This window comes from Eucyclogobius newberryi, unplaced genomic scaffold, assembly GCF_026437365.1.
Source record: "Eucyclogobius newberryi isolate DKJ021-1_F unplaced genomic scaffold, fEucNew1.0.hap1 SCAF_21, whole genome shotgun sequence".
Lineage (NCBI taxonomy): Eukaryota > Metazoa > Chordata > Actinopteri > Gobiiformes > Gobiidae > Eucyclogobius > Eucyclogobius newberryi.
In genome coordinates this window covers 24,130,318-24,141,815 of record NW_027315846.1, presented here as the reverse complement: position 1 = coordinate 24,141,815, position 11,498 = coordinate 24,130,318, and the positions used below count along the sequence as shown (strand labels likewise).

At 44.8% G+C, this 11,498-nt stretch overlaps 1 protein-coding gene across 1 annotated transcript in view; it reads right to left on the bottom strand.

The window, feature by feature from the left end:
- myo10l1 (myosin X, like 1) overlaps positions 1-10,478 on the bottom strand; it is a 70,173-nt gene extending 59,695 nt beyond the window's left edge. Inside the window, exon 1 of the mRNA XM_072457368.1 lies at positions 10,188-10,478. Within this exon, the coding sequence (XP_072313469.1) occupies positions 10,188-10,208 (21 nt within the window). The 5' untranslated portion in view covers positions 10,209-10,478. The remainder of the gene's footprint in view (positions 1-10,187) is intronic.
- Positions 10,479-11,498: the final 1,020 nt, after the last annotated feature.

Genomic DNA, 11,498 nt, shown 5'->3' with positions numbered 1-11,498 from the left:
AGCGAGGGAGCGAGAGAGCGAGAGAGCGAGGGAGCGAGAGAGCGAGGGAGCGAGAGAGCGAGGGAGCGAGAGAGCGAGAGAGCGAGAGAGCGAGAGAGCGAGGGAGCGAGGGAGCGAGAGAGCGAGGGAGCGAGAGAGCGAGAGAGCGAGAGAGCGAGGGAGCGAGGGAGCGAGAGAGCGAGAGAGCGAGGGAGCGAGGGAGCGAGGGAGCGAGAGAGCGAGGGAGCGAGGGAGCGAGAGAGCGAGGGAGCGAGGGAGCGAGGGAGCGAGAGAGCGAGGGAGCGAGAGAGCGAGAGAGCGAGAGAGCGAGAGAGCGAGGGAGCGAGAGAGCGAGAGAGCGAGAGAGCGAGGGAGCGAGAGAGCGAGAGAGCGAGAGAGCGAGGGAGCGAGGGAGCGAGGGAGCGAGGGAGCGAGGGAGCGAGAGAGCGAGGGAGCGAGAGAGCGAGGGAGCGAGAGAGCGAGGGAGCGAGAGAGCGAGAGAGCGAGGGAGCGAGAGAGCGAGAGAGCGAGAGAGCGAGAGAGCGAGAGAGCGAGGTAGCGAGGGAGCGAGAGAGCGAGAGAGCGAGGGAGCGAGGGAGCGAGGGAGCGAGAGAGCGAGAGAGCGAGGGAGCGAGGGAGCGAGAGAGCGAGGGAGCGAGAGAGCGAGGGAGCGAGAGAGCGAGAGAGCGAGAGAGCGAGAGAGCGAGGGAGCGAGAGAGCGAGAGAGCGAGAGAGCGAGGGAGCGAGAGAGCGAGAGAGCGAGAGAGCGAGAGAGCGAGAGAGCGAGAGAGCGAGAGAGCGAGAGAGCGAGTGAGCGAGGGAGCGAGGGAGCGAGGGAGCGAGAGAGCGAGGGAGCGAGAGAGCGAGAGAGCGAGTGAGCGAGAGAGCGAGGGAGCGAGGGAGCGAGTGAGCGAGAGAGCGAGGGAGCGAGGGAGCGAGGGAGCGAGAGAGCGAGGGAGCGAGAGAGCGAGAGAGCGAGAGAGCGAGGGAGCGAGAGAGCGAGAGAGCGAGAGAGCGAGTGAGCGAGTGAGCGAGGGAGCGAGGGAGCGAGGGAGCGAGGGAGCTAGGGAGCGAGAGAGCGAGTGAGCGAGGGAGCGAGGGAGCGAGAGAGCGAGAGAGCGAGGGAGCGAGAGAGCGAGAGAGCGAGGGAGCGAGGGAGGGAGGGAGCGAGGGAGCGAGGGAGCGAGAGAGCGAGTGAGCGAGGGAGCGAGGGAGCGAGAGAGCGAGAGAGCGAGGGAGCGAGGGAGCGAGGGAGCGAGGGAGCGAGGGAGCGAGAGAGCGAGTGAGCGAGGGAGCGAGGGAGCGAGGGAGCGAGAGAGCGAGAGAGCGAGAGAGCGAGAGAGCAGAACCAATGCTCTGAATGTAGGTCACACATCTCCAGTGACTGTAGAGCTTCTGCTGAGCTGCACACCCAGCCTGAAGGGGGCGCTGTGGGCAGCACTGTGGTCGAGATCACATTATTGTTCGGAGTAAGGATATTAAAGGTCCCATAACATGCAAAATCGACTTTTCAGAGCTTTTAACCTTCTTACATTGCTATTTGTGCTTCATATATGTACCCAGTGTTTTTTTGATTGATTCACGCAGTGTTGAGCTATATTACAGACTATCTCCTTTCCTCCAATCTCCAAACTGACGGGCGGTGGGGCAAGACCGCATCATAAGGGCAAGTACGCGTCATCATCCCCCCTCTCCACCCCCCTCCCCCCCCCCCCCCTCCCCTCCCGCCTCCCGCCTGCCGCGTCCCGCCCTCTTCCCCCCGGCTCCGCGCTGCTGTCTCCCCACAAGCCCATTCCGGAGTTTTTCTGCTTCGATTTACGAGGAAACACGGCTCAAAGAGGCCCAAAACTTCATTAATGATATCGCACTCTTTACTATTATCACAATGGTGAAGGTTTATGAGGCAGTTGCTGGAAAATAAACGGAGAGAAGTTCTATCCGATACCGAAAAACCAGGAAATAAGAGCGCGATGGACATAAGACTTAGATCTATAGATATATCTGTGCTGCAGGAGCAGCGCAGCACGGAGCAGACAGCAGACAGGGGGACACACTACGTCACGGGTGGGCGGGGCACACACACGCGCTCTGAGACTACGTCACGGGTGGGCGGGGCACACACACGCTCTCTGAGACTACGTCACGGTTGGGCGGGGCACACACACACGCTCTGAGACTACGTCACGGGTTGGGCGGGGCACACACACGCTCTCTGAGACTACGTCACGGGTTGGGCGGGGCACACACACGCTCTCTGAGACTACGTCACGGGTTGGGCGGGGCACACACACGCTCTCTGAGACTACGTCACGGGTTGGGCGGGGGAGCCAGATCGCTCTTCTCAAGGGTGGGGGCGAATATCAAACCAAACCGTCTGCATTTCCGGGTTGGTGAGGGGGTCCAAGGTCTGGGTGATATTTCTTAACTATTATGTTAAGGGTATTGCACAACCCTTATTATTATCAATTATACACTTAGGATAGACTACGAAACGTGAAAAAAGCATGTTATGGCACCTTTAACAGTGGTTCCAGAAGTACATTTACCATAAATCTTTCACATAGAAATATGTCGGTGTAATCCCTCATTCGTCCAGGCGTGTTCCATAGTAGAAAAAGCTTCAGTTGTAGTCATCTGGACTCAGTTTGAAAAAATAAATATATTTTTTTCAAACTGAGTCCAGATGACTACAACTGAAGCTTTTTCTACTTTCACATAGAACATTTGCAGAGGGATAATCAGCTAAGAGGTAATTAAACACAACAAAAACCATCATCACCAAACATTTATTTATATTCTGTGTCTGAATTTTAAGTTTTAAATGTGTTTTTGGACTCAGAACCACCTTGTTATTTACATTATCACACAGCCTCCATTGTGCCTAATTCCTAATGTCACCATGTAAGTCTATGGTAAAAATGAGCAGGATGCTTACTTAAACCGTGTTTTATGTAGTTGAGCAAAACATTTTTTCCCTGGCACCGATGTGTTATATATTTGCTCTTAGGGGCAAAATGAGACCCCTGTGTCCTGTCTACATCGAGTGCACTGTTAGTATGTTGTAGTTGAAAAGCGCTTATGAAATCACGGTGAATAAAGAACGCTAGGAATGCCAGAGAAAGGGAGGAATACAAGTTTTTTTAGGCAAGTAGTAAAATCCAGGTACAGCGCCTTCAAAATAAGATAAGAGAACCTTTATTTGTCCCACAACCACAGCGGGCATCGGAGTGGGCCGCATTGCTGACCTCCTTAGGGATGGTTTGTAAATAACATAAATTTAAGTATTTTGCCATGGAAACCAAGCCAATATAGAGATGTCTTTGTTGGTTAGGAAAATTGCGTGGATTTAGACAGGATGCTAGACAGAGTATGCATATGTTTGGTTGGGTAATATAAATGCTAATTTGATATTGTCACAAGTACAAGTCCCACGAGACTGCAGACCTCGACCCATGTCCTCAGAGACATTGAGACGGCAGACGGAGGACTTGGACTATTGTCACAGTTGTATTGCAGCATGAGTCAATACCATTCCCTAAAAGAAAACTGTGGGAATGCTAATTATGGGCTAATAATAATAATAAGGTATTTTTAATGTAAGCTTCCATAGTTCAGCCAACAACAGGCAATATTACATTTAGACAATGCTCAACAGTCACGCCCCGCCCACTGTCGTTCTGGAGGTACATTTACCATTCAGTTTTATCATTGATATTCAGACAAAACTCTATGTTAAGGGTTTAAGGGCACAAAAGAGGCTAAGCAGTTATGTGGTAACTAATGTCTGTAATGTGGTTGTTTTCAGTCCAAAAAACACATGTAAAACCTAAAGTTCAGCAAATTTCAAAAACGTCCTTCCGAAACCAGGCGGTGGGCGGTCACTGTTGAGCTCCATTGTTTTGTTATTAAAGGGGACATTTTAAGTATGAGCATACTCAAGAGTTGCATGTTGATTGATTCCTACATATTTGATTAATCCTGTATTGTCTGAGGCTTGGGTGCTCATAAAGTTCACCTACCCCCTATATCCGCCCACTTCTCTACACTTAGTTGTGATTGTGGACAAAATGAAGACTACGTGTGATACATCTAGTATTCTAAAATGTCATAGCCAAAATATGTACAGTAAATGACACTATGAAGAGGCCGGGCTTATCAGTTCTTAACATTTCTAGCCGTTTTAGATCAATATTGCTGTTTACAATGAACAACATATATAATAGTGATCTACAAATGTTACAGTTGAATACAAAATACCTGTTCAAAAATAATCATACGTCTCCTTTAATGTACGGCTTGATTCTGTTTCTATAAATAACAATCGTAACATTTTCCTCCATATGTGATGTAAGTAAAAAAAATACATAATGTCCCTGTGACATTTGATGCTTGGCCGCTCCTCTGCTCCTGCCCGCAGTTAAGGCCATCTTGACTCATTTCTTTCGAGGCAAATAGTGACAGATGAGAAGAGTAGGCATGTGTTTTGGATATATGAGCGATACAGAGTCCTACCGCAGCGATATAGGGCAGTTATGAGTCCACCCCAGAATCTGCTGAGTAGGCAATGTTATCGGATGACACCAGTTTTTGTTTCGACCTGTTTTAGTCCTGGTACTGATTTAGGATTAAGTTCGGGAGATTTCTAGGTTTAGGTTTATTTTAGTAGCGGTTGTAGTAGTTTCATTTGTATAGTAGTAGTCGGTTTAGTGATCTTTGTTTTTTATTGTGATCCTTATAAAGTCCTGGTTTATTTCCTGGTTAGTACATGTTTATTTATAGTTGATCTATCTCGGTAGTCCTGGTTTAGACTTCATTTTGTCCAATAATTCCTGGTCCAATCTTGGTTTAGGTCTTCGTCTCTGTCTTCTGTCCTGGGTTTGCTCTGGTGTCCTCTTGTTTAGACCTGGTTTAGTCTTAGTTTAGTCTTGATTTGGTCTTGGTTTAGTCTTGGTTTGGTCTTGGTTTGGTCTTGGTTTGGTCTTGGTTTGGTCTCGGTTTGGTCTCGGTTTGGTCTCGGTTTGGTCTCGGTTTGGTCTCGGTTTGGTCTCGGTTTGGTCTCGGTTTGGTCTCGGTTTGAGCTTTAATATAAATAGTGGCGTCACTTCCCTGATCTGTAGGACCGTGAAGACCGTTTCGGGGCGAGTGTCTGGCTTTGGGCTACAGACTGGTTATTATGGAGCTCTGGGGATCAATAAAGCAATCAATGTATCAAACGGACAGAGTGACAAGTGGAGCAGACAAAAGAGAGAGGATTTGGCTGTTGCTATGTGCAGTGTTGTCATTCAGTGTATTTTATTACATGAATTGAACAAGGAAAAGTTTTCTGAAAATAGAAAATTGAACAAAAAAAATCACCCAGACAGAACAAGAAGAAGAAGAAAATTACCACAAAAATAGTAGCAAAGTAGTAGTCTTTTGTGTTGAATAACGGCACCACTTTCTGAGGATATTGATCTCACATTTGTTGATGTTGAATTGTGTGCCAGTTTTTGTTTCATGTGAATTCTACCTAAGAATTCTGACCTGTTTCAGCTCAGTTTTAAACTATATTGAATCCACCGTAATCTCTGTGATTATTGTGCATTATTGTTAGTAACATTTAAAAAAAAATTGATACTAAGGAATATTCTCCATTGTTAATACAACAATAATTAAAAATGCAACTCAAAATAATAGTACTGTCTTTAGTCGACGTTGTGGTCTTATTCTAAAGCTCAAAAAAGGTCAAACTTTGCTGATGTGATATATTAAGCTCAAACAGGTATCTAGTTTTTATATTCGTTTTAGTATCGATGTTTTTTTCACACACACAAACAAACTAAACATAATACAGTCACACAATCCAACATCAACAAACGCAAAATCCACTATTCACATTAGCCAAGTGCCATTATTCAAACCCAAATTCACCATCCCATTTGTGGCCGTTTGGATCATTCTTTCAAAACCAGTGTATTTCCTCCACAGCGTCACTCCAACGTTAACTGAAAGTAACTTGTATCTGTGATCTCAAAACACACAGAGGTAAACATTCTCATATTTTCTCAAGTGGAACGATTCCTTTACATATTTTGAACCATCTTCAGGTTGTGGGAGGTTTCACTCTGAGCAATCAACACATAATTGCGGGGTTAACACTGTGGCCCTGATAGACAAGCCATCTTTCATTCACTCTGGGCAATTTAAGCTACTCTACTTCACTTAAATACAGGCTGTCTTGAGTGCCATGTGAGCCGCTTTGCACTATCTAACACGTCATCGAGCTGGTGGCATTTTGCCTCACAGCCTGAAGGTCCCAGGTTTGATTCCTATAAACGAATCCACCAGCAAGTTACGCCTGATCATGAAACTATCCCCAAATCTGTGTCTCTGGGTACAGCATGGTGCTCAGTTAAAGGCGTGTTTCCACTGGGTCGTTTTGTGTCCACTGTGAGGTCTAGATTCCAAAGAGGGCGTGTTCTCTTTGGCTCCCGCACGTTTTAGAGATGACTGGACAAGAGAGAACGCTATAGACTCAATAGAAAACGATATAAACGGAAAATTGTAATTTGAATGAGTTACATAAAGAGTAAGTCAAGATCGTTCTGTTAATCAATAGTCGTGATTACTCTGGACACAATAAGAACCAAAAATGACAATCGTGACCATTTTAAAATCAATATTAAGTTAAATTAATTCATTCTAAACTCTAAAAAAGTAAACCTATGTAAAAACAAAAAACATTTATATCTATCCGTTTATGTTACATTAACTTTAAATCATCATTCAGAAAGTTTAATTTGATAAAACTGGTCACATACTAGTATGTATTTAAATGAAAGAAAATAAAGGATTTCACTTTTGTTTGGTCATGGTGTCATGATGTTTCTTCTCGCAATAATCTATTGATGATAAACAATAATCTAAAATGTGATGTTGCCGAATAAAAAGACATTAAAATACGATGTAGAGACGCAGAGAAGCGAAATAAACAGAAAAGGAAACTTCCGGTTTTCGACAAATCAGTTGTTTCTCGTTAGCTTCGATCACGTCTCACAGCAACACAAACTTGGAATTACAAACCAACTTTTTTTAAACTGCTGAGTATAGCCTCATAATTAAAAAAAGAATAATTCAGGCATGATTTAGATTGTATTATTAAGAAAAGATGAGTTGTCTTCAGTCATCTGTTTATGAAGACCAAGCCCAGACGATGGAAATGTACTCCGCCATTCAATCATTCTAAAGCAAACCGGTCACAAAAGACATTTAAGAACAAGGAAATGATCCTATTCCATAACTGGATCATGCAAACAGATAAAATAGAGGCTTAGAAGTTCTTAATTTATCCCCAAACCAAAGTCGCCGCGACTTTCCCAAATGCAAATCCATCAACAACCAAAGACACACAAAAAATGGCATGACATCATTTTCTGCCCCAATGTGTGAGAGACATTTAAAGCCATATCAGATTAACTGGGGGAGGGGGGGAGGGGGGTAAGGAGCTTGTATAGAGAGGGCGGATATTGTGAGCAAGAGCCATGTGGACACAAATCAACACTTTAGGAGTGACAGATGGAGGAGTGTCTTCAGAGAACGGCTGTAGCTGACGATTATTACAGCACTTAACTAGTCAGCCATCGCTTCTTTTTTTCAATTAGTCAACTAATCAAAGGATTATTTCCATCGTACTCGTTCTGGGAATCACAGTGTCCCTCATGATTCCATGCGACACACGATACATGCCTCACGATTCGATAACATCACAATTTAGCGAAACACGTATATTCTGCAATATGTCATTGTTAAGAACCAAATACATTTTAACAGCAGTATTTCTTTGTTAAACCACTACTTGCTCAATATATATAATCATCAAAACTGTAAATATGTCAAGTAATTATAATCATTGGCTTGAGCCATTGCATGGAATGGAATGCGCAGAGTATTATTATTCATGGTCATTTTGCCACAACTCGGGCATTTTTGACCCCCTGAACATTGATGAATGTCACACATGGGGTCATAGGTCACACATGGGGACATAGACGCGATCGGCTCGGCCCGAACTCCAATAAAATGGAGGTTGTGAGAACGCCCGTCGCAACAGTGCCGACTAGTTCAAAAAAGAAAAAACATGAAACGCTTAATCTTTGGCCTAGGCACATGAGACTTGGGACAGTGATAGAGCTACCTTTGACCTCTGACCTTTGACGAGTAAACACACACCTGGCAGCATCGCTCTATGATAAACAGGAAGTCAGCCATGTCGAATCAAAGTGGCACCGCCATGTTTGACTTTTTTTTTTCAAAATCCTACTTGTCCTAGGTTTTTCGCATCTAAAGACATTGAAATGTAATAAATATATATTTTTAAAATTGATATTCCTTACGGTCTCCGTGTAACACGCCCTCAAAAAAGGCTTAATTTCCTGTTTTTCACGCCTAATGGCATTGATCTACGGAGCTCATATTTCACTCACTAATGCGTTTTATGATCTGATTGGAAACAATTAATACCCTTGTAACAAATGTACTCTATAGCGCCCCCTACCCACTGTGTGAAAAACTCAACATTGTCTGATTTGTTTGAAACTCATGGATTATATTCTCCTCGAGACGCCATGAAAAAAGTGCATTGCAGATATTGTGTATTTTCACTATTAGCCAGCAGGGGCGCAATGAATGCCTTCACTTCCTCTTCCTCTTTTATTTTGATGGAACATTTCCTCTCGTGCCGTGGTCTTAGCATTAGCGTTAGCATCAGCATTAGCGTTAGCATCAGCATTAGCGGCGGGTCTCTCTGTTGCTAGGTGACGGAGGTACAGGGAGGAGGGGGTTTAATAAAGTCTAAAGAACAAAGTCTAAAAGAATCGCGATCAAAACACGGTCGCCCTAAAACAACAACAACAACAAAACACGGTCGCCCTAAAACAACAACAACAACAAAACACGGTCGCCCTAAAACAACAACAACAACAAAACACGGTCGCCCTAAAACAACAACAACAACAAAACACGGTCGCCCTAAAACAACAGCAACAACAAAACACGGTCGCCCTAAAACAACAACAACAACAAAACACGGTCGCCCTAAAACAACAACAACAACAAAACACGGTCGCCCTAAAACAACAACAACAACAAAACACGGTCGCCCTAAAACAACAACAACAACAAAACACGGTCGCGCGGGAAGGAGATATTTAGAGAAGAGATTATTTTTAAACAGTTTAATCAGACAAAGGTTTAAATACCTTGAATGAAGACTTCCAAATATATAATATATACCACCAAACTATAATATTATTTATCATAATTTTTGCTCTACTTTTTTGTTTTTTTTTTATCTTTTGCTTGCTCTGTTTTGGTCCTTGCTTTGGCCCAGATTGAGGCAACATGCAGCCTATTCCTGCTTTGTGGTAGTCCCTGGTTTAGTCCTAGTAGTCCAGATTTGGGATGCGTTCACACTTGCACCAGGCCTAAACTCCAAATTAAATCCTGGACAAGAACAGGACCAAACCTGGACTAAAACGGGTCAAAGTGTGACAGTAGTTCCTGTTTTAGTGCCAGTTTAGTCCCAGTATTTGGATGTAGTGACAAGTGTGAACGCACCTGTACAGTCCAGACAACCATTACAATTATAACAAAGATGATTCTATTGTGATTTTTAAACATCGACTTAATTAATTATTATGACTGGTAAATAAAAAGCACGAGCCCAATACACACATCTTTACCAGTTCCGTTCCCATCTTTCTCACCTCTAAAACACCCGACCCTCCTCCATTATTCTGTCAACGTTCCAAGTGCACGGGCCCCTTCTTTTACCTCCCCCTTCAGCCCCAAAACGAGCTCTCCAATCACCGCAGCCTGCCCGGCCCATTCCCCTGTAAATACTGCTGTACAAGCCCACCTGCCCCACGCATGCACCATCCCACTCCCAGCCACAAGAACCAGCAGCATATTGTTCCCAGATTGTCGTTAATCCAGCCTCGGTGCAGCTTCACCCCTGTCACCTCTCCTTTGGCCAATTTCAAGCGTTTTTCCGCGACAAAACCCCAAATCCTGACACATTTGGACACGCCAGACGCACGGCCAGTCGATGGAATGTGTATTTGCTTTAAGACAACACCTGTCCCGGGCCACAGCCTGATCCCCGGCGTCCACAGCATCCAGCCCAATACATCGAGAAGAAGAAGAAGGTTTTAATGAGACATGAGACATACCTCCGTAAAGAAGGACTCCATGGATCGCTCCGCTGAAAGCTGGTGGCTCGGCTCTTCGTCCTGAGATGCGCGCGCGCGTTCCCATTCACCTCCTCCTCGGTCACACCCGGGTAAAACGTCCCCGCGCCGCGTTCATTGGAAATTCTTTTTTATTTTTTGGAAGAGTCCCAAACGGTGGAGAGAGCGGCGCGAGGATAGAATGGATGGGCGGAAAGTCGCTCCTTTACGCACGCGCTCACGCCGGTCACACAGCGCCGTCTTCTGCCGTCTCCTCCTCCACCAATGGACTACCTGCACTCGCAGCCCTGACGCACGCAGACGCACGCGGGCGCACGCAGACGCACGCAGAGGCACGCGGGCGCACGCAGAGGAGAGAGGAGAGAGGAGAGAGGAGAGAGGAGAGAGGAGAGAGGAGAGAGGAGAGAGGAGAGAGGAGAGAGAGGATGTAGGTCAGTGAGTTTGGATGGAGGGAGACATCTGGGCAGCCGTGGCGCGCGCGCTCTGTGTCCGTGGTCCAGGTGCCGTGATATGATTGAAATAAAAAAAAAAAAAAGGAAATGGTGGAGGACAAGCGGATTAACGCGTGACCAAACAAATGATGTGACCTTATTTTAGTATTTAAAGCTCAGAGCGGAAGGATTTGGGTTATTCAAACTTGTGCATAGCCTGAAGTACTGCATATGGTGTTTTAAGGTGGGATATTCTGGCAAAACTCTTATTTTGTTATGAATGAAATACGTTTAAAAATGTTTTAGAGAAAGACAACTGCTTGGTTAGATAGGCTATAGATTAGATGTATTATTTGAACCAGAGTGTGGTGCAGAGCCATGCTGGGCCTGCTCTACATACTGTATACCTGATACTTGAGGTTGTACAGGCTGAAAATGCTCTGTCATTGGGTTTGCTTACACTTTTTTGCAGTGCAACTTTCATATAATCATTTGTCACATTTCAGAAAATACTCCCAAAAGCTTTTTTAAAACAACTTTCTCCAATCTGCTTCTAAAGATGTTCTATTACTTAATTGAATCCACTTGCATTCATGTGGGACATTGTTTCCTCCAAATGCCTTTCCCTGCCACAGAGACAGATCAGCCCAAACTCTACACACACCAAACTTTACAGTCTTGGATTTAACAAGATTATGATGGATTGTACAGAAGGATTCTTATTCTAAGTCTGATTTATTCAGAGGCGAAAGTTGCAGTTTTAAATCCATCTTTGGAGATCCAGAATACACACTTATTGTACTTCTCTGTATAAAAAGAGAGATCTACTTTACACAAACATTTAAAATATAAAAAAATCTGT